The sequence below is a fragment of the Coccinella septempunctata genome, chromosome 5 (genome assembly GCF_907165205.1).
Source record: "Coccinella septempunctata chromosome 5, icCocSept1.1, whole genome shotgun sequence".
Classification (NCBI taxonomy): Eukaryota; Metazoa; Arthropoda; class Insecta; order Coleoptera; family Coccinellidae; genus Coccinella; species Coccinella septempunctata.
The window spans coordinates 9,925,325-9,949,078 of record NC_058193.1 but is presented as its reverse complement, the minus strand read 5'-3'; the positions used below and the strand labels follow the sequence as shown (position 1 = coordinate 9,949,078).

Here is a 23,754-nt window from a genome sequence, read left to right as displayed (position 1 = left end):
GTAGACCAAGGACTCAAAGATTTTTTCGAACACACAAAGCTTGCTTATTGGTCTATAGTTACTAATCGACGCCCTGTCACCACCCTTGTGTATAGGAATGATGCAGCCCAATTTCCAGTAGGTTGGAAAGACACCAGTAGCCAGAGATTTATTAAAAATGATAGTTAGGGGGACTTTTAATGACTCACGGCACTCTTTAACGAAGAAAGGAGGAATCGCATCAGGTCCAGGTCCCTTATCAACTTTGAGTTTCTGGAGAGCACACTCCACGTCCCCTTCTGTAAACTGAATGAAATTCAATAGATATTGATAGTTAGTATCACCAACATTATTCTCGGTATGCAAAGGAATCTGTTTTTCGGTATAGACGCTTTTAAAGTAGTTGGCAAAAAGCTCGCTGACACCCTCATCCGTTTCCGCCCCAACTCCGTCCAGGAACATCCTTCTCGGAAGTTCACGATTATTTTTTTTTTGATGATAAGAAACTAAAGAATTTCCTCGGGTTACTTTTTAATTCATCCTGAACTGAGAGGGAATATCGGTAATAATCGGCCTTTATGAGTTGTTTGGACTTAGAACGTAATCTTTTAAATTCAAGATAGTCGCTTAGATTTCCGTATTTTTTCCACTTCGAATGGAACCTATTTTTACGCTTAACGAGTTTAACGGTCACCCTCGAGAAATAGTTAGGAAAGTGTCTACTTTTGGTCCGGAAAGGAACATGTTGGTCGATAAACTCATCAAGTATTCCATAAAAAATATCCAAACTCTTATTAACATCCCCGTCCTCTAATAACGATAACCACGGAATACTACCAAACTCTTCATTGAAAATGTTGAAAGGGGTCCTCCTGAAATCATAATAGCCATGCTTAACGATTTGCAAATATCTAGAGGGCTGAATGCTGAATAAAAACTCCAATGCCGGATGATGACGGTCCTCCGATACAAGGGGGTCATTACAGTGACTCAGGTTGTTTATTTTTCGACAGTTCAACAGAACCAAGTCAAGTATTCTCCCACCATAATTCTGCACAAAATTAAACTGCATCAATTCAGAGAAAGAAAGAGAATCAATTAAATCAACAAAACGATTTTCAACATTATAAGGAAACAAAAAGCTACGTGAATCATCCCAAGACCAACATATGCTGGGACAATTAAAATCACCTACCATGATTACAATATGTTTTTCTAATTCGATTTTCAAATTATTTATCAAGTTATCAGTGAATAATCTGGCAGCGTTTACTTCACCTGGAGGAATGTAAACACAACACATGAGGATTTTATTGTTATCAGTCTCCAATTGAATCCATACGTCTTCAGCATCACTGGTTTTGAAATCATGTAATTTGGTCCGAAGACCTCTGACATTCTGATAGTATACTGAGAGAGCCATCTAATGAGAAAAAAACCAGTCGATGAAAAACAGGAACACAGATGTGGGCGAGAAACTTATAACTTTTTGAGGTCATCCTGGCTATTGATTTGTATTATTTTGGACGTATCATCTTTACGAACCAGAATATTAGCATTCTGAATCCATACAAATTTATATTGCTTTTCCTTGGCACGAATGCGGACTTCCTTATAGAGTAACTTCTTTGTAAATGTGAGATGTTCACACACGTACAATCGCGGCGATACCCCATCAACGCTCAAACCAGGCTTTGTCTCCTTATTTGATGAGCGTTTATTCTTATATGCCGCCAGAAAGTCATTTCTGCCAGCTTTCGACACAAATCTAACAACGATGTTTCTAGGTTTATCAGTTCGAGCAGTGGGAACTCTAGTAACATAATCCAGAGCAGTTGGTCCCACCTGAATCCCAACGGAAACCCCAATCCTGGATATAACCTCTAGCAGATTCTCACTTTGTTTCTCAGGAACATTCTGTATTTCGATATTATTGTTCCTTGCAAACTGCTCCATGTTCTCGATCCTGGAATTCAGCACCCCAACCTCCTTCCGTAGAGCTGCATTCTCGGTCTCAAGCCTGGCAACTTTCGCCACAATCTCGCTAAACTTCTTCAGCTTGTTATCAAAATCGGTAACCATATCGGAGCAAAAGTTTACGGATCCACGCAATGCCTTTATCTCCTTAGTTAGTGCGGCCAAAGGTGAGGGCCCATCATTCAATTCCGAAACCCCCGCCAAACCGCTCTCCAAGTCATCCTCAGAGTCTTCATGCTCACCACTAGCTGCATTTAGCGGGCTGTTCCTATCCAAAGACTGGCGTACAGAGAAAGGGCGGTCAGGGTTCCGATCATTGACGGATGAAATAGCTGTCAGACCAGGAGACCGAGAACGACAATTCGTGCACCTCCAGCCCGTCCCTGGTAGGCTCTTAATAACAGCGAGCTGTGTTTTAGATATTTCGCAACATTTTGCGTTAGCGTGATAATAATCACCACAAAAACTACATATGAGACCGGGTGATTTCCTTGTGATTCTATTGTTGCACCCCTTGCACTGGGACATTTTCAAAGATAGTATTTGTAGCACTTTTCACTAGTAATGAGAGAGCGATCGACAAACACGTCAGTCGTTCAAGACGATCGCACAATGTTTATTTTCACAATCTTCACATTTCAACTCATATACTACGTTGCTCTTTAGTTTTGTTGGAATTGGATCTTTCAGTTTTGTATATAATTTTCCTACAGTTTTTTGGTTGTAAACAGCAATTTTGATGTTGTCCTGTTTAAATATGTTTTTCAGTTTATTTGTTAATCCATTTATGTTGGGGTATGAAGCGTAATGAGTTTGTTCTGGTGTATCGACAATTTCTGGGCGTTGGTCTTCTGTTTCGTGGCTAGAGAAAAGTAGTTTATTCAACATTCCGCATGGGTACCCATTTTCTTAAAAAATTGTAAATAGTTTTCTTATTCCCTCTTTTACATGTGATTCGTGACATATTCTACTTATTCTTTTCTTCATCTGTTTTATTACATTAATTTTCATGTTTATACTGTGATTCGAGTTATAATGAATCATCTTATTAGAATGAGTCTCTTTTCTATACCATTTCAATTTTATTATGTTGTCTTCCCTTTGAGCTTTTGTATCTAGGAAGGGTACACTATGTTCTGGATCTTCTACCTCTAGGGTGAATTGTAGGTTTTCAGAATAAGAGTTGAAATAATTCAATGTAGTCTGTGTTTGTTCTTTTGGAACTGACATTATTATGTCGTCTACAAACTTTTTCAAAAATGGTACACTGAAAGGTAATTTGCTTACACATATTTTCACTAAATGGTCCATTACATATTGAGCTAGTCTTGGGCTCAGTTTGGACCCCATTGCACACCCAAATATCTGGAGATAATATTCTCCCTGGAAAACACAGTAATTATTCTCCAACAGAAACAGGATTATTTCTTTAAAAAATTCTTCATCAATATCTGTACATAGTTTTATCACACTCCATTTTTGTTTTTTCACTTCAATTATGTCTTTTTTGTCTAAATTCCCAAACAAATTGATGACATCAAGAGAAATTAACGTGTAGTTTTCTGGTAGTTTGAAATTATTTATTGTTCTTGCAAAGTGAAAAGTGTCTTTGACGTAGTATTCATTTTCTTCATCATATGCTGTTTTTAGGATGTCAGCAACAAATTTAGATAACTTATTCATTGGACTATTTAGACTTGATATTATAGGTCTCATTAGGAACCCATTTTTATGAACTTTAGGATTTCCGTAGATTCTTGGAGCAACTGAGTTGTATATTTTCATTGTTTTTGCTTGTTCTTTCGTTATGTATTTCAGTTTTTCAAGTCTGTCTATATACTTATTACATTTTGTTTGTATTGTCTGGGTAGGATCTCTAGGTAGTCTCTTGAAATTTTCTGACTGTAAGATAGCTTTCATCTTCTCATTATAATCTCTCTCCTCCATTATGACCGTCACTGCACCCTTGTCACTGTTCAACACCACTAGATCATTATTTTCTTTTAAAAACCTTTTGCTTTCCCTATACCATCCTTGAGTTAAATTGTTTTGCTCAGTGGGTTTATGGATATAATTTGTTACTACATTTGTAACCTTTGCTCTTTGTATATCTTTTCTTTCAGCTGGTATGGCTTCCAAAATATATTCGGTGTCTGCTATTATACGATCGATGTTGACGTCTTTTTTTGTAGTTGGGATACTGAATTTGGATCCTAAAGACAAAAGATTTTTAACTGTGTTCGGTAATTCTTTACTGGATAGATTTTTAATCCATTTTTCTTGAGTTTTGAAGTTAGAAATACTGTTGTTTTTGAGGTTATTAATTTTTCTTATATTGGCTTCTTTAATTACGTGAAACTCTCTATTAAACGAGATCTCTAGTCTGCGTTGATATTCTTTGAGAATGTATTCTGGCAGATGTCGTAACCTGTGTTTTGTTTTATCATTTTCTAATTGTAGTCTTCTTATTTTTTGATTAACCTGACACAGTTCTAGGTTTAAAATTTTCTTCTTTGTGACATCATTGAATTCCCGTATTTTCTTATTTAATCGTTGATTTCCGTATTCAAATAGTCCCATTATACTTTTTAAATTAGATGTTATGTGTTTTGGTGTGAGTCCTTGTCGTTTGCACTCCAAAAGAAATATTCGTCTGTTTAAAGCAGCAGCCATCTTTTTGTTGTTAGTACTCCATAATTTCATTTCCTTTGTTGTTACGGATCCATAGTTGTGTGTTATTTCTTCGAAAAAACCCATGGTATTGATAGAAGTTTCAATATTTAATAGTCTTTAAGATTATTGATATAATTTGTGAATATGGGTATAACGACTACTTTTGTAGGGAGAATTTAAGAAAAACTCTTCATTCTATGCCAAGCTTTCGAATTTAATTTAATTCTTCTTCAAAGCTTCTGGAAATACAATAATTTACATTTTCAGTTTAATATTAACCTTTGATGACTTACTGAATTTGAGGTTATTTAAAGAAGTTCCGCAAGGCTATAAACATTTCTTGTCAATAAATTTAAAATAAAGTTTTTGGGACATCACATTTCATTCGACTACAATGTTCAAACAATTTACAAAAATTTTTTGTTTATTACAACTTTGACATATTTGACGCTAATTAAATATTACTTTTTGACATTGACATACAATTAATTTTTCTTTGTGTTCTCATTCACTGACTGGACCGTCGTAAAATATCAAGTTTTCTTTAGATTTTTCTAACAAATACCTATATATGCTACTTAACTTATTAGTGTCTGTTTTTTTGTTCATAACATTTGTCTGTTTATTAATTTCGACCATTTCTAACACCAATCTCTTCTGATAATTTCTTTCTATTTGTAACACATTCACATCTTCAAAATTTATTTTATGATCCAGGTTGTATGCATGGGTTGCCAGTGCGCATCTTTCGTGGTGTTTAGTGATGTCAGATTTATGTAATGCCAATCTACTCTTCAACCACTGGGATGTCTGTCCTATATATTTATTTTCACAATCTTCACATTTCAACTCATATAGTACGTTGCTCTTTAGTTTTGTTGGAATTGGATCTTTCAGTTTTGTATATAATTTTCCTACAGTTTTTTGGTTGTACACAACAATTTTGATGTTGTCCTGTTTAAATATGTTTTTCAGTTTATTTGTTAATCCATTTATGTTGGGGTATGAAGCGTAATGAGTTTGTTCTGGTGTATCGACAATTTCTGGGCGTTGGTCTTCTGTTTCGTGGCTAGAGAAAAGTAGTTTATTCAACATTCCGCATGGGTACCCATTTTCTTCAAAAATTGTAAATAGTTTTCTTATTCCCTCTTTTACATGTGATTCGTGACATATTCTACTTATTCTTTTCTTCATCTGTTTTATTACATTAATTTTCATGTTTATACTGTGATTCGAGTTATAATGAATCATCTTATTAGAATGAGTCTCTTTTCTATACCATTTCAATTTTATTATGTTGTCTTCCCTTTGAGCTTTTGTATCTAGGAAGGGTACACTATGTTCTGGATCTTCTACCTCTAGGGTGAATTGTAGGTTTTCAGAATAAGAGTTGAAATAATTCAATGTAGTCTGTGTTTGTTCTTTTGGAACTGACATTATTATGTCGTCTACAAACTTTTTCAAAAATGGTACACTGAAAGGTAATTTGCTTACACATATTTTCACTAAATGGTCCATTACATATTGAGCTAGTCTTGGGCTCAGTTTGGACCCCATTGCACACCCAAATATCTGGAGATAATATTCTCCCTGGAAAACACAGTAATTATTCTCCAACAGAAACAGGATTATTTCTTTAAAAAGTTCTTCATCAATATCTGTACATAGTTTTATCACACTCCATTTTTGTTTTATCACTTCAATTATGTCTTTTTTGTCTAAATTCCCAAACAAATTGATGACATCAAGAGAAATTAACGTGTAGTTTTCTGGTAGTTTGAAATTATTCATTGTTGTTGCAAAGTGAAAAGTGTCTTTGACGTAGTATTCATTTTCTTCATCATATGCTGTTTTTAGGATGTCAGCAACAAATTTAGATAACTTATTCATTGGACTATTTAGACTTGATATTATAGGTCTCATTGGGAACCCATTTTTATGAACTTAAGGATTTCCGTAGATTCTTGGAGCAACTGAGTTGTATGTTTTCATTGTTTTTGCTTGTTCTTTCGTTATGTATTTCAGTTTTTCAAGTCTGTCTATATACTTATTACATTTTGTTTGTATTGTCTGGGTAGGATCTCTAGGTAGTCTCTTGAAATTTTCTGACTGTACGATAGCTTTCATCTTCTCATTATAATCTCTCTCCTCCATTATGACCGTCACTGCACCCTTGTCACTGTTCAACACCACTAGATCATTATTTTCTTTTAAAAACCTTTTGCTTTCCCTATACCATCCTTGAGTTAAATTGTTTTGCTCAGTGGGTTTATGGATATAATTTGTTACTACATTTGTAACCTTTGCTCTTTGTATATCTTTTCTTTCAGCTGGTATGGCTTCCAAAATATATTCGGTGTCTGCTATTATACGATCGATGTTGACGTCTTTTTTTGTAGTTGGGATACTGAATTTGGATCCTAAAGACAAAAGATTTTCAACTGTGTTCGGTAATTCTTTACTGGATAGATTTTTAATCCATTTTTCTTGAGTTTTGAAGTTAGAAATACTGTTGTTTTTGAGGTTATTAATTTTTCTTATATTGGCTTCTTTAATTACGTGAAACTCTCTATTAAACGAGATCTCTAGTCTGCGTTGATATTCTTTGAGAATGTATTCTGGCAGATGTCGTAACCTGTGTTTTGTTTTATCATTTTCTATTTGTAGTCTTCTTATTTTTTGATTAACCTGACACAGTTCTAGGTTTAAAATTTTCTTCTTTGTGACATCATTGAATTCCCGTATTTTCTTATTTAATCGTTGATTTCCGTATTCAAATAGTCCCATTATACTTTTTAAATTAGATGTTATGTGTTTTGGTGTGAGTCCTTGTCGTTTGCACTCCAAAAGAAATATTCGTCTGTTTAAAGCTGCAGCCATCTTCTTGTTGTTAGTACTCCATAATTTCATTTCCTTTGTTGTTACGGATCCATAGTTGTGTGTTATTTCTTCGAAAAAACCCATGGTATTGATAGAAGTTTCAATATTTAATAGTCTTTACGATTATTGATATAATTTGTGAATATGGGTATAACGACTACTTTTGTAGGGAGAATTTAAGAAAAACTCTTCATTCTATGCCAAGCTTTCGAATTTAATTTAATTCTTCTTCAAAGCTTCTGGAAATACAATAATTTACATTTTCAGTTTAATATTAACCTTTGATGACTTACTGAATTTGAGGTTATTTAAAGAAGTTCCGCAAGGCTATAAACATTTCTTGTCAATAAATTTAAAATAAAGTTTTTGGGACATCACATTTCATTCGACTACAATGTTCAAACAATTTACAAAAATTTTTTGTTTATTACAACTGTGACATATTTGACGCTAATTAAATATTACTTTTTGACATTGACATACAATTAATTTTTCTTTGTGTTCTCATTCACTGACTGGACCGTCGAAAAATATCAAGTTTTCTTTAGATTTTTCTAAAAAATTTAAATGTATTCCAGAGGCCCCGAAGAAGAATTAAATTGAATTCGAAAGCTTGGCGAAGAATGAAGAGTTTCACTTAAGATCCCTCCCAAAAAAACGAGTCGTTTTACCCTTAAAATTCTACAATTATATATATATATATATATATATATATATATATATATATATATATATTTTTAAATAAAAAGCCATATGAAGATTTATTGAATTTTATAGAACGCATAATTGTCTTAAAAATACGAATTAATTATCGAATTGATGCAGATCCAATGACTGATCCAGAAAAATTACTTTATAAATCCAATATTCTAAAAATTTGCAAAACAGTGTTAATTTCAAATTCACCCTCCGAATTGAGAACGCATCTAATTATGAATAACAACTATAGCTTTGATGATACTGTAAATGCTGTAAAAGATTATATTTCTAATTTAGAACAATACGAATTACTTGATAGAAGCAGACGGAATAAGCCTCAACAGATTCATAAGAATAACTTTTCTAATAATTTTAACCAAAATAATCGAAAAATGAATTTCACACATTTTAATCGCCCAGCAAATAATTACAATCGCCCAGCAAATAATTACAATCGCCCAGCAAATAATTACAATCGTCAATCATTTTAATCAAAATAATCAAAGGAATACGCAATTTCCTTCGCAGCCGATACACTTCAATCAACGTCCAGTGAAATAACGTGCGTTCAAAAAAATTCGTCGTCAAGTAGGCTATGGAATTTTGAACGTCGATATTTCGTGTCTAAACGTAATTCTTAGCTCGTGCTTTACTATTTTCCAGGTGAACTGTCATTTTAGCATTTTGGGTTGTTGTTGAATTAAAATTATCAGCAAATTATAAAGATGGTTTTTACGGACGTGTGAAAGACTTTTACTATTGAGTTCTACTTCAAAATTGGAAAGAAAATTGAAGGGAAATGGAAATATTCTGTTCCGGCGACTTCATTGAAGCCTATGTTGCTGTTGATTATTAAGAATGAATTTTTCCATTGTACTGTTTTTCTATGTGTTGACGAAACAGGTATGTTCAAACAAAAAAGGAAGTGGTATACCAAAAAAGAAAACTCTAGAGTTCAGTAATAATGAAAACATGGTGACAGAAGCTCGACAAACCTCTCTTCAGATTTTATCTCAAGTGGATGGAGTATCCGTTGGCATATGCCATCCGATTTTGAAAAAAAGATATCCACTTGTTTCCATAAAGATTGACATGTTATCAGAAAACTGAAAAGGTTGTGATTACCTAACCTTGTAGCATCCGAGAAAAATTGGAGTTCAGTATCATACTGAACTGATGCATATTGACAGTATGCATCAGTCAAAGGCAAAATGTGGACCTACTTTCTTTTATGGAACTTCAATAGCAGAACATTATGAAGGAGAAAGCATCACGCTTTTTTATAGCTGAATTGAATTTTAATAAATTGTCCAATAGCTATTTTCATATTCAGTTCTTTTAGTTTAGTCATGGATTTTCAGTAATAACTGAATCAATTCAATATTTATAGAGAATTAATAAACATATATTATTGAGAATCTTACTGTGATCTATTCATATGACTGAAGTAACTAGAACCTTCTTACAAAAAACATACTACCACGATCAATTCAAGATTCATGTCTCTTACGCATGAAAATAGTGGACGGTTAAAATTTTTACGAAGAACTTTTCTAACCGCCTCAGATTGTTTGGATTCTTGTCATCTTACTCAATGAAAGAAATGCTTTTCGAACGTTGGGTGAAATTTACAGGTAACCTTTTCTGAAAAGTGCCTTTCCGTACAAAATTACGATATATAGGTTAATGTAATTGTTTACATTTTGGGAAGATGAAGTAATTCAAGGAAAGACATACGTTCAGCCACCGAACATCAGCCTTCAAAATTTCATAGCCTACTTGACGACGAATTTTTTTGAACGCACGTTATAACTATCCGACTAATCAGCAAGTATTTGGAAATCGATATCATAGAAATGATAATCAAAATGTTTTCAAACCAAATCCTAATTATTGAAATAATAGTCCTCCAGAAAGAATGTCTATTCAAAGCAGAAATTATCCTCAAAAACGTCCAAATTATTCTTCACAATATGATATAAATCCTCAAAGAAAATTTGTAAATGAAAATCCAAAACCTAATTTTACGTTTGAAGAATTAACGCATGTACAATCTACTTCTAAAGATCCTGGTCGTTATCCTAGTAATGAAAATTTTCACGAAACGCCCCAAGAAGAGCCATTGACTTGAATAATTCATTAGATCACTCTTATCAATTACCTTATATTGAATTCTCAAATCCAAAGTGTAAATTATTAATTGATAGCGGATGTTCAGTTTGTTTAATAGATCCAAAATTTGCGTACAATGATTTCCCTAAGAATATTTTCAAAGAATCGACTACATTAACCGCTTGTTTTAGAAAGCAAACTTCTGACGAAAAAGTTGTACTGCCATTATTTTCAGAATTAAGAACAGATGATTTTCATCCTTTTATTTTGTATAAATTCGTTCAACCTAGTTGAGGTAAGGGTGAAACTGTTGAATTGTGATGAAAAATGATAAAAATGAACATATACAAATATTTCGGTGACATTATGGCACAAATGGATAGATTTAATAACACGTGTAAGTAGATGGAAAACGTTAAAGAGGAAATCAGGGCCGTCGCTAGGGGGTAGGCAGGGTAGGCAGCCGCCTAGGGCGCTAGGATTCAGGGGCGGCATTTTGAGCTTAGTCAAGAAAAAAATCAACTTATGAACCGAATGAAAATAAATGCAATTCAGTCAGCAACAAGAGCAAAGCAACAAGAATATCCAGAAATTTATCTAGGCGCGGACTCACTGGTGAACGAAATATGCAGGGGCAATAAAAAATCCATCAAAGGTGCCGCATTCGCATTCTTCTCATAAACATCCCAGACAGCCTGTACGTTCCGCACTGTTTGTAGTGGCCACTTCCCTTTTTTAAGAGTTATTTATGTTATAACTCATCAAAGTTTTCGGCTTCGCTTTGATAAATATTGCCGACTACTGTTGGGTTTTTGGGGCGGCTTCTTTCACATTTCGGACATTATTTTCATTTTCAATTCTCCAATCAGTATTCAGAAAGTTGATTTCGGTGTTGAGTGTGAAAGACTTGAGAAAGTATTTTATTTCCATATTCATATTGAGTATTCGTACGAATCGTCCGTGAAGAAAGGAAAAGTTCAGAGTTCATTCCTGAGTCAATCAATTAATTATACCTATCATTTATGCTTATTGCTTGTGCAAAGTAAGTTATCAATTTGATGATCTCTATAACTGGGTATTTTCCAAGCATTGTTTCGGATAGAAATTTATAGGAAATCCTTTAAAGAATTGAATAATGATAATACATTCAATCTTTCATATTCGTAATATCTTCACAACTCAGGGAATACTTTTGGACCCTATGGGGTTTAAATAAAAATGTAGTTCTTTGATTTTTCAGAATTTGAAAAGAATGTTTTCTATAAATAATTGTATCTAATTCAATATTACTCAGCTTTCGTTTTCTTTTCATCAATCGCTGAATCAGGACCCAAATAAATATGGAAGGAATTACAACCTGGAAGAATTGCATTTTGTGGGCATGCTTAACCGATAAAAAGGTTCCCCATGAATATTTTTTCAATTTTGTTGTGTTTTCTTAAAGGGTAAAACATGCAACCACTATTCCATTTCTCAACAAGATCTTTTCAGAATATCTCAATTTGAAATTATGTGTTGGAAAGGGAACGATTAATTGCAAATCTTTTATGACTCCTGTATTATGCCCGTAAAAGCAATTTTTCCCTGACGTTTGTGCATGAACGATTGAAATAAAAATATCTAGCATCCTAACATGTGATTTCTCCAACTCCCCAACACTTTCGAGAAAAAAAATAATAAGTATAATATTTTTTTTTCATTCTCATACAGCTTGAAACTTTTCAAAGGAAGAGGTTTATTAGTTTATGTGAAAAACACCTTCATTTTTCGGAGAGGAATCTTCTCTCAAAAAATTTCGCAAATTATTTGTTAACACTTTGTATACATTATTCACATTTTATCAATGCTAAAAGTATTTTAAATTTTCATACTATCATTCTAAACTATGCTTTCTCTTGTTGTTGAATATGTCTCCATTGCTGATTTTTTACAAAAGATTCAATTTTTTCATACTCAGTTCACGCAATTCGTCAAAGTTAATTTCTCTATTAGGGCGCCAATTTAGAGCTTTGCCTAGGGCGCCAGTTTGGCTAGCGACAGCCCTGGAGAAGATAAGTTACTTACCAAGAATCAAGTGGGAATTAGACTGGAATTCATTTCGTTCCATATCAACTCGTGTGAGTAGTCTCACGATCGAGACAGCGCGCAAACGACAAAATCAAAATGGCACCAATAAATGCTTCGTTGTTTGGCTTGCGCTTCTTCGAATTAAGCCCAAATCTTACGTTACTGTCGTTTCTCGTTTCTGCACTGTGCAGCTGGCTAGAGTGGCTAGTGATCAACGTTGCCCGGTCCAGAAATTTTATTCCCCAGTATACGATATGAGTGGAGTAAATCTTCACTTTACTATGTTAAATAATCTAGATTCTGGATTTTCATTTTTATCAAGCATTGAAAAGAACGGATAGAGAATATCGACTTCTGAAAGTAGTGCTTGTTAAGTTCATTCGTATCTAAGGAATAAATTAAATAACGTCCGAGTTCCTAAAGAGAATATGATCAAAAATAATTCATCTACTTCACAAATTACTTATTACTTCTAACGATTGAATGCCGGTTATACAGTTCAGATAAAAGCTGAATCCAACGTTGAACCCATTTCAACCTGACTGCCTGACAATGACAAAATTGAACTGAACTGTCCAAAATTGAGAAGGATTCAACTTTGAACTCGGTTTGAACCTGAACTGTAGTCACTGTAGAATGTGAAACCGTGGCTTAGAGTAATTGAAGATAGTGTGATATATGAAATAGAACAGATTTCTCGATTTCTGGACATCAGAAAATAGATCTTAGGAAAATTCCTCCAAACTGGCATCGCTGCTGATTCTATCGGGGGGGTGTGGGAGCGCCGCGTCGACGCACACGTAAGTCTAGTCGAGAGAAGAGCGCGTAATTTGAAAGTTAACTAGGATACGATGAAAATTTAAAGTTATATTTAATATACATAAAGGGGTAGTAGGTGGATGTAATTGAATATCTCAAGGGATAGAATGAAATATAAATTAATGCTACTGTAATGCTACTGATCATTTCTCAGTACTCGCGCAGATAGCGTCTTCACAAAAGAAAAAGATGGTGAACCAGCCGCCAAGGGTGAAAAAGATCTTCGACAAAAATAAACTGTTGTGCTCACTACATTCCGAGAGTTGGACAGACGTCTACGAATGTGAGGATGTGGATGCTTGTGCGAGTACATTTCTCGGGAAATTGAAGACTTATATTGATGAGAGTACATATGTAAGGCAGATGAAGGCCTGTGAAAGGAAAAAGAATTCATGGACGACGGAGGGTTTGGTGTGGTCAATAAATGAAAAGAACAGGTTGTATAAAACTATGATGAAGGATCCCACAGAGTTGAATAAAACAAATTATAGAAAATTTAGAAATAAACTGAATGAATTAATAAAAGTTACCAAGAGGGAGTTTTATCAAAAGTTGATCTCGCAGAATAAATCTAGTTCTGCTGCTTTGTGGAGATGTGTTAATGAGATCACAGGAAACAATCCTGGGCAGAACGAAGTGGAAGAAATACGGCTGACGTCGGGAAATATAAGTGCGGATAAAGATGAGATCGCAATGGAGTTCAATGAGCACTTTGCTAATGTGGGGAAGAGACTGAATGAGAAGATCAGAAGAGGCAGGAATGTGGTGAGACCTAGAGGGGCGTCAATTTGCGGTTCATTCTATTTGGCTGAGGTTCAGGAGAATGAGATAATAGAGATAATAGACCAAATGAAAAATAAAGTGGCACCAGGAGCTGATGGTTTGAAAACTGAAACACTTAAGATTGTAAAACGGGAAATAGCTGCACCTCTAACATATTTGATGAATTTGTCCTTCAGAACTGGAAAGGTGCCCAACGCCTTTAAGCATGCCATTGTAAAACCTATTTATAAAAAAGGGGACAAACTGAACGTTGATAACTACAGACCTATATCTCTAATGTCAAGTTTGTCAAAGATCTTTGAAAAACTACTAAAAGTGCGCATGGATAGCTATTTATGTAGGAAAGGAATAATGTCTGACAAACAGAGTGGCTTCAGGCAGGGTAAATCTACCGAGGACACTATAGCACATTTGACAGCCATACTTAGTAAAAAAATCGACGAAAAAAGCCCCACTTTGTGCATATTTGTGGATTTAATAAAGGCGTTCGACACAGTCAGCCATGAGTTGTTGCTTTTGGTCTTGGAGAGTGTAGGGTTTAGAGGAACTTCGGGTGAACTGCTACATAGTTATTTGGAAAAGAGGAGTCAACAAGTACAGATTGGAAATAAAAAAAGCGATAGTGCGTTTATTGAGTGTGGTATTCCACAGGGAACTGTGTTAGGTCCCCTTTTGTTCGATCTCTACATCAATGAGGTCTTTAAAATCGAAATTGATGGAGACATATTGGGGTTTGCAGACGATATTACCCTGATTTACAGTGCCAAGGATTGGAAAACTCTGAAACATAAAGCAGAGATTGATTTTCTGAGGGTGATTGAATGGTTTGATAGCCGTCTGTTGGCTATAAATTATGAAAAGACATACTTCATGCCGTTTACATCATATGCGCCATATTTACCACAGTTCCAGGCTATGAAAATAATTTGTAATGAATCCCCAATAGAGATCACAATGAAGTCTGAAATCAGGTACCTTGGGGTGTACCTTGACAGTCACCTCAGATGGAGTGAACAAATAAATTATGTAACTAAAAAGCTACGAAGTATTATGTATAAGATCAAATATTTGACTCAGGTACTTACCTTGGAACAGCTGAAAATATTATACTGCGCTTTGGTGGAAAGCCATCTGAGATATGGAATTATAGCGTGGGGTTCCGCAGTGAAAGTGTATGTGAGTAAATTGGAGAGGACTCAGAAATGTATCCTCAAAATCATCTACAAAAAACCCCGTAGATATCCCAGCAACCAACTTTACTCAGAAGCGGAGATACTTGACATCAGACAGTTATTCTACCTCGTGACAACTTGTAGACAACATAAATACAGATCCGAGCTAGTCTATATGGAGCACAGATATGACACTAGACATAAAAGTAACACTGCGATTACTCCCCGACCAGAAAAATCTATTATACAGCGGTGTCATACATACCTAGCGCCAAGATTCTATTCGCAGATTCCCCAGGAATTTAGGAGATACAACTCGGTTACACTGTTCAGGACAAGGATGAGGAGATGGTTGACTGGAAAACCTAGACTTTGGGTGCACCGATGTGTTGATGTCAACAATTCTTACTACTATTGATGTGGTATTTCTCCGTTGCTCTCATTGCTGTTAAAATTTTATTGTGTTTTATATATATTTATACTATATTGTATTTATATTGTATTTTTTCACACCCTGAGTTGTATTGTGTTTCGATTGAGTTGCATTTTTTGTTGTGATATTTTGTACTTTCCATTAGTCCCATTTGTGCATTAAGATTTTTGTCATTTGTGGTGTGATCCCGCTTTCAAGGTTCGCCTTTAGCGGAATTTCAGTTTATTTGCTACCAATAATGTTTATACGATGTTTGCACACCTTATGGAGGTGAAAAATGTACTTATTTCCTCAAATAAACTCATTATAGTATAGTATAGTATAGTATGCAATATAGTTTCAATAGAATATCTATTATGGAATGATATTTGTCTTCGTCTATAGACGAAGTTATAAATTGTTGAACAAACAAGGTATAGACTATACAGTGGCGTAGCGAGGGGGGGGATCAGGGGGGGCATCATGCCCCGGGCGCTACTCACAAAGGGACGCCAAATGGTTCGCAAAAAATTGCTGGATAATTTTAAAATTGAATTTTGGAGAATATATTTCGAATCAGTGTTATGAAATAGGTGTGAATTCGTAAATAATGAAGAAAACAGGAACAATGATGGTCTAAATCAAACTATTATAATATATTCACAATAATAACTGGCAGGACTAACTCGACCTGTATCTGTCAGCACTCTTATGGCAACTACTCTTTGAAGTTACATAAATTGTCTCCTTTCTTGATTCGTTTGATATAGTTGAGGAACCCAAAAGGGAAATTCGGGATTTACTCGGGCGTGTCAGATCAATAAAAGGGAATATACGTTGTACCCTCTAGAGTATCTCTACCAAAAAGTAGACCTGAATATAGGAAGAATTGCCTAGGACAGCCTGTCAGAATAGTAAAAAAAAAACGATCATTGTACATACTTGAGCGTGTCAGAACTGTCAGATTAATATAAGTGTGGTTAATTACATGTTGAAAAGTATATATTCTATTAATCTGACAATTAAAAAAAAAACAAATTTTTAAAAAAAGTCACATGTTCATTCCTGGGCGCGGTGGCTTTTTTCTTATTTTGAAGCTAATTATTCAACAATAACGAAAAAAATATCATCTGATAGTTTCAGCATGCCGAAGCGATAAAAATTAGCCATAAAGATCACAGAAATCAGTTTTTTTAATTATCCCCTCTCCGGGGCTTCAAATTGTTTTCGCATTCATTATGAAAAATGTAGCGCATAACATTTTCTGAAAATTCTGTCCTCGCCCTTATCGCCTTCTAACTCGAAAACAGTTAAGAGTATGTAAAATTGATTCAGAAATAAGTTGCATAGCATTTTATTATCTACAACTTTCACAATGAATACAGAAACGACCAGAGGTACAGGAAGGGAGATATTTGAAAAAATGCCTTGTTATCATCTTCAATCTGTCAGATTAAGAAAGCCCCCCTTGATAGTGTAAATCCTTTCATATTGATGTTATATATCCCAGTTAATTCACCTTCTATTCTTCGTTACTGATTTGAAATGTACAAAAACTTAACCATGCTACAAGGATGAGATACAAATGTCTTTAAAAATTGACTAAATGTCACATTTCATCGTGGAGAATAGTCAAAACTGACATCTTCACAAGAAAGTCGAAATCGAAATTTTGCTCAAAGGATACAAATTGTGGAAACTTCACTAAGCTTTTCCCGTTATTACGAGGTAGATGAAGATATTTTCAACAGATTAAGGAATATTTTAATATTTTTCATGAAAAGTCATATTGAAACACCAAAATATTCTCCTTTTCACGATTTAAACAAACAAAAGTGCATTAACTTTTCATTTACAAAAATTAACACCAGGGCGCGTATAGCTTGTTTGGAATTCCCAATTATTGTCAGATTAATGGGTCAACATGTCTGCAACACCGAGATTAATTATCTGTATGAAAATCTGACACGATCGAGTACGTATATACAAGTAACAATTTTTTTTTGCATTTTCAAAGGACCACTATGACCTTCGAAATTGTCAGCCTCTTGAAAAGTAGCTACCTTTGGGTCCAATTAACATATTTCACAAAAATTTGACAAGCTCGAAATTTTATTTTTTTACCATTTTCAACTCTTCCGTACCGCTAGCCCCAGCACGCAGACTGTCAAATTAACATCAATTTATTATCAGAGACACGCTCGAGTATATGTCCACCTGACAATTTTCTTTTACATCTTTGAAAACCTGCAGACGCTCTTCCCACCGCTAAAAGTTCATGCCTCATAGAACCCTTTTTCTTTCTACCAAATATTTTTCAAAATCCAGTAGGTCTTCACGACGCTGGAGTAAATCCCGACTTAGCATCGTTGTTGGAACTGATGTTTCCTCAGTCTATAGTTCCCTAGCTATCAGATATGGGTGTACCTTTTCGAATTGAGGGCCAAATCTACTTCTTATATTAACAACTTTTATTTCAATATATGTATTTGACAACTATGACAAGTTCTACTCAAAAAAACATTACACATCCTAACAACTCGACGATCAACATATATTCGAAAAACAAAGTAGGGGGATTCTCAATTCCAACACACTCCCACCTTGTGTCATTCATACATCGAAGTAATGACAATCAATGTCCAAATCTTTCACGAACTTTTACAGGTCTTCCTGATCTCGTTCTAACTACCGGATCTCTAGTTAACGATCTTTTCGATAACTGTTCCTCTTCACCTTTGGTATGATTCTCGCTTTTCTTTTCTGGTAAACTTATGGCAGGACATTTGAGAAGTTTGCATCTAAATCGCTTACAAGAGATGCAACTACTGATAACGGATCTAATAGTGCGTCTACTTTTAAGAATCCAATAATTCGCTCTAAGAATACTCATCAATCCTTGTACTCCAACATGATTATTCTTTATATGTTCTTCGAAAATCAAACGTTTCACAACTTCATGGTTTGTGGGCAATACAAATGGCATACGAAAATCCTCTGCATCGGTTCTATCTGAAATTTTTGTTCGCAATCTGATCAGTCCTTGGTTATCAGTAAAGGGACATAATGATGATAATTTGGGATCTTCTACAGACTCAAAACTTTCTTCTTGTATGAAACGATTTACTAGTTTTCTTGATACTTCCAGTTCATCGACAGTCAGAAATTTTGAGTCTTCAGTATTTTTCTTTCTGCTATTATTGACAAATCGTTTGATCCATGCAACCATCTTGACGATTTTGCTGAACTTCGAAAAGTACTTGTAGTACCATATAAAATCTTTAGACACCGACAACGAGGAAACAACAGTTTTTCTTCTTTCGCAGTTTATTTCCTCTTCATTACTATCAAAATTCTGACTAGGCCATTGGGAAATTGGATCACACAACCATTTTGGACCCTCCCACCATCTTCCATCAGCTAGTGATTTAGCAGAACATCCTCGTGATGGAAGATCTGCAGGATTCATATCACCAGGAACATGGTACCAGTCTATAGGTTTAGAAAAACGTTTTATTTCTTCAACACGGTTCCAGATGAATGGTTTCCAATTTTCTTTTTTTTGATCCCAGATAAAACAGTTGAGGAGTCTGACCAAAAAAATGCTTGAAGGTTGATTTCATAGTTTGTCTGGAAATTTCGAAATATTCTCACTCCAATTGTTGCAGCCAAAAGTTCGAGACGTGGTATGGTTAATTTTTTAATAGGTGCTACTCTAGATTTTCCTTCGATTAATCTCAAAACCACTTGACCATCACCAGTTTCTGTTATGAGAAAAATACAAGCTGCATAGGCATCTGCACTTGCATCACAGAAAACATGTACAGATTGAGTGGTCAATATAGTGGAATCTAAAGATATCCACCGAGGAATCTTAACGGATGTCAAATAGGGTAGTTCTTGTAACCACTTCAGGAATAATTCTTGAACTACTTCATCAACTTCCAAATCCCATCCCAATTTCGTAGACCAAGTCCTTTGGAGCAAAATTTTTGGGATCAGTGTCACTGGACATGAGAAACCAATTGGATCAAACAGTTTGTGTGCTGCAGATAATATAGTTCGTTTAGTTATCAGTCCTACATCCATTTTATCAAACCATTCTAGAGAAAGTTCTAAGGTGTCCAATTTACGATTCCAGATGAGTCCAAGGATGTTACTTTTTGCTTCGACTTCGACATTTTCTGGCAAAGAATGCTCCCACCCTCTCAACTCGAACTTTCCATCAGCCAGAATTTTAGTTGACTGTTCAATAAATTGGTTGAGAGCTTCTTCGTTTTGTACACTTATAAGAATATTGTCAACGTAAAATGACTTCAATAATTTCGAAATAACTTCGGGACTATAGGAGTTTTCTTCATGAATTGATTCTCTTAGAGTTTCCTGTAGATGAAATTCGAGGACTGCTCCCAATAGAAAAGGACTGCAAGTTACTCCAAATACGACACGGGCATGTCTATAAATTTTTATTTTTCCGTTTTTATCATACCAAAGAAACTTCAGAAAGTTTCTATCGTTTTCTTGTAATCCAATCTGAAGAAATGCCTTTCTTATATCAGCTGTGATTCCTATCTTATCCAAGCGGAAACGTAGAATCATAGATGGAATTAATTCAATGAGGTTGATTCCTTTCTCAAGGCACTGATTCAAAGATGGTTGATTCTTTGCTCCTGACGAAGCATCAAAAACTGGACGTACAGGTGTTGTGGTACTACTGGGCTTATATACTGGATGATGAGGTAAAAAATGACCAGACTGAGATGATGTTTCAAGAGGTTCATTTTCTGACGAACATTCTATAACTCCTTCAGCTAACCAATTGTCGAAGACGCTATCGTAGACGTTATAGAAATTATCCTTTTTCAACTTTTTCACAGTGTGGAGGAGTCTTTTATAGGATAAATCGAAGTTGGATGATAAAGGGGGATGACCTTCAATCCAAGGCATACACACTTCATATCGCCTGTCATCTCTTCGTTTAACTGTTGTTAGAAAATGTTCCATAACAAGTTTTTCTTGTTCCCGTTGTGATTCAGAATTTTCAGGAGCTTGAATACCAAGGACATCTAGGTTCCATAAGTCACATATGGACACATTTTTCGAAAACATTGAAGTTACAAGAAGGGATGTCTTAGATGAGTATTCTGATTTCAGTTTTCCCATGAGTGTCCAACCTAGTAATGTATGAACCGCTACAAGTCCACAATCCAAATCTTGTTTACGTCCGGAAAAAAGTTTTCCGGCTATGTCGGCACCAACCAAAACATCAATTGGCCCATCTGTAGTATCAGTAATTTCTACTCCCATTTGTTTCAGTTCATCCAGCCAAGGTCCCTTTTTCACTGAGCTTATGTGGTTGCAAATCAATGGTTGATCCAAAACTTCGAAGTTGCAACAGTAGTCTTCAGTAAGACTTTGAAGAGAAATTCTGAAGCATCTATGACTCACAGATTCAGTTTGTGTTCCTCCAAAAAGTGAATGTACTAGCTGTTCTTCTCGAACTGGAGGGTACCCCATCTCTTCGGCAATTTTTCTTGTAATATATGACTTGTGGAATCCAGTATCGATCAAGAGTCTTACTCGGCGACATTCTTTGTCCCCCCTCAGTTCTACTACTATGGTTTGCAAAAAAATTTCGGGAAAAGTGTGGTTGGACAGACTGTGTTCATCAATTTTTAAGTTTGGCTTTTTCAAATTCCTATCATTAGAACTCGATGATGACTCGACATCGTTTTTGGGACACATAATAACACAATGTCTACCTTGACATCTGTGGCATTTTTCTCGAGAGCGGCATCTTCGAGCTATATGACCAAATTTGGTGCATAGGTGGCAACAAGCATTTTCTGACAATTTCTGTTTCCTTTCTGCAAAACTGAGTTTCAACACTTCCTTACATTGATCAGTTGAATGTGAATTTTTGCAAAACACACATCGTGGAACTCCTTTGTTGTACAATTCAGAAGCAGTGGGTACATTAGAACTAGTACGTATGCTCCTATCTTCAGGCTTTCGTCTGTCTTTGAAACTGGACACCGCGAGATGAATTCTGTCTTCGTTCATCACTTCTTCTCTCAGAAAATTCATGAGAGCATCAAGACGCTTCTTCAAACTGCACTCTGATGAATAGAACTGAGTTCTATGCCATGCTCGTATCAAATCTTCTCCTAGGCATGATTCAACCAAAGGGTATAGCATCGCAGCGCAGGTATCTGATTTTACACCCACACTTTCTAATGCTCTCAATTGTGATTCAATTTTGTCAAAAAATGTTGATAGTTTATTTTTGGTATTCAGATTCATCAAAACTAGCTTGAGAAGTTCTCGGACATAAACTTCTATTAACAAATCTTCTCTTCCAAATCTTTGTTTCAAACTATCCACTGCTTTAACATAGTTACCTTTAGAAGCAGGGTAACTTTCCACAATTTGTCTAGCTCGAGAGCCTGGTGTGGTAGCTTGAACTAAATATTGTAGTTTATCCTCCTCTTCTATATCAGAATCTTCATCAATTCTGCTGAATTGATTCCAAAATCCAAGCCAATCTTTCGTTTCACCACCAAACTGTCTGAATTGAAGTTTGGGAATCTTCAATTTGCTTCTGGATTCTGATTTCTTGGAGACACTGCTTTGACATATTAACTTATCGAAACTACATTTTATCTTGTGATATTGAGAACTCATCGTATTCATCAATTCCACTTCTGCATTCATATTCGCTTCTTCTTCTCCTGCATCCAACATTATATCAATCATGAGTTGATTCAGTTCAGATACTTGAAGCATTATTTCATCCAAGACTTTGATGCTACTCTGTATTTCTAGGATATCGCATTTTTCTTTGGAGAAATCTTCTTTCAACTTATCATAGATCCTTATAAAAGCTGTTCTTTGTAGAGCTAAGGCTTTCTTGGTTTTTTCCATACCTGTAATAGAGGGTCCTGTCACGGTCGCCATATGTTGGAACTGATGTTTCCTCAGTCTATAGTTCCCTAGCTATCAGATATGGGTGTACCTTTTCGAATTGAGGGCCAAATCTACTTCTTATATTAACAACTTTTATTTCAATATATGTATTTGACAACTATGACAAGTTCTACTCAAAAAAACATTACACATCCTAACAACTCGACGATCAACATATATTCGAAAAACAAAGTAGGGGGATTCTCAATTCCAACAATCGTCGACTCCCCAACTAGTAAGATAATAATCAATATAAGAATATAAGAATCATTACTGAATCGGACGAAAGGCGAATCAGCCTGTAAAGGTGAATCTACCTGAAAGGTAGTTCTATGGCCTTACTATTATGATATAATTGATATGATAAATATTGGTATTCTTCAAATATTCCTTCTTTCAGAACACTATAATAGGAGAAAAAGGCAAAATTTTATAACCTTTTTTATGTCGTTGATAAAGTATAGAAAGAGTAAACATGATAATGGAGAACCCTGCGGCGATTCAACCTGCAGTTCTCCGGACAGTACATTGGAAATCTTGACTCTTAGTTTTCCTCCCTGGATTCGATCCGAGATCTATTAGTGGTGATTCCACACCCAACCTTCTAAGCTTAAGGATGAGTAACCAATGCGCCACCCTATCACAGGCCTTTGAAAAGTCTGTATATATAGCATCTGTTTGGGTTCTATTTTTAACGGATCTTATTATGTGGTCATCATATGATATAAGGTTGGTAGTAACAGATCTTTTGGCTAAAACCGTGTTGTTCTTCAATTAGAATATGCTTGAATAGAGGTGTGAGTTTTTCGCCAGCAAGGCATCCAGGGTCTTTGGGATATAGGATGATTTACATATTGGCCTGTAGTTTTCTATATCGCATCTATCTCCGTTCTTGAAAATAAGGGTTATATAGCTTGTCTTCCAGCATTCAGGATAGGTTCCGGTACTCAATGATAAATTGAATATTTTACATAGTGGCTCAGCTAAGCTATCGCTACAGTGTCTCAAAAAAAGGGCAGAAATTTCATCGTGACCAGCATTGTTTTTCTCCGGCAGCATGAGCTTTCTGAGAACCTCTTCAACAGAAAATACACAATTTGAAATATCCACTGAGTGGTCGTAGCAAATGTCCACTTTTTGTGGTTAGTTTTTCGAAACACAACTGCGAATCTTTTTCTAAATAATTCCGCAATTCCGGCAGGTTCGTCAAATGTT

General features: G+C 35.2%; 4 protein-coding genes across 4 annotated transcripts; all 4 read right to left on the bottom strand.

Annotated features, from left to right (window-relative positions):
- Nucleotides 1-2,865: 2,865 nt before the first annotated feature.
- LOC123313985 lies at nt 2,866-4,713 on the bottom strand. Its single transcript, XM_044899096.1, has one exon. The coding sequence runs from the start codon at nt 4,711-4,713 to the stop codon at nt 2,866-2,868; it is 1,848 nt and encodes a 615-aa protein (XP_044755031.1).
- A 420-nt stretch (nt 4,714-5,133) lies between these two features.
- LOC123313984 lies at nt 5,134-6,186 on the bottom strand. Its single transcript, XM_044899095.1, has one exon. The coding sequence runs from the start codon at nt 6,184-6,186 to the stop codon at nt 5,134-5,136; it is 1,053 nt and encodes a 350-aa protein (XP_044755030.1).
- A 387-nt stretch (nt 6,187-6,573) lies between these two features.
- LOC123313983 lies at nt 6,574-7,593 on the bottom strand. Its single transcript, XM_044899094.1, has one exon. It carries the CDS (start codon nt 7,591-7,593, stop codon nt 6,574-6,576), a length of 1,020 nt encoding a protein of 339 aa, XP_044755029.1.
- Nucleotides 7,594-19,086: 11,493 nt separating this feature from the next.
- Nucleotides 19,087-22,530, bottom strand: LOC123313982. The gene has a single exon (XM_044899092.1). It carries the CDS (start codon nt 22,528-22,530, stop codon nt 19,087-19,089), a length of 3,444 nt encoding a protein of 1,147 aa, XP_044755027.1.
- Between the last annotated feature and the right edge of the window lie 1,224 nt (nt 22,531-23,754).

Coding starts and splice junctions, on each gene's coding strand:
- LOC123313985 (XM_044899096.1), bottom strand. CDS start 4,713: ATGGGTTTTTTCGAAGAAATAACACACAACTATGGATCCGTAACAACA.
- LOC123313984 (XM_044899095.1), bottom strand. CDS start 6,186: ATGGGGTCCAAACTGAGCCCAAGACTAGCTCAATATGTAATGGACCAT.
- LOC123313983 (XM_044899094.1), bottom strand. CDS start 7,593: ATGGGTTTTTTCGAAGAAATAACACACAACTATGGATCCGTAACAACA.
- LOC123313982 (XM_044899092.1), bottom strand. CDS start 22,530: ATGGCGACCGTGACAGGACCCTCTATTACAGGTATGGAAAAAACCAAG.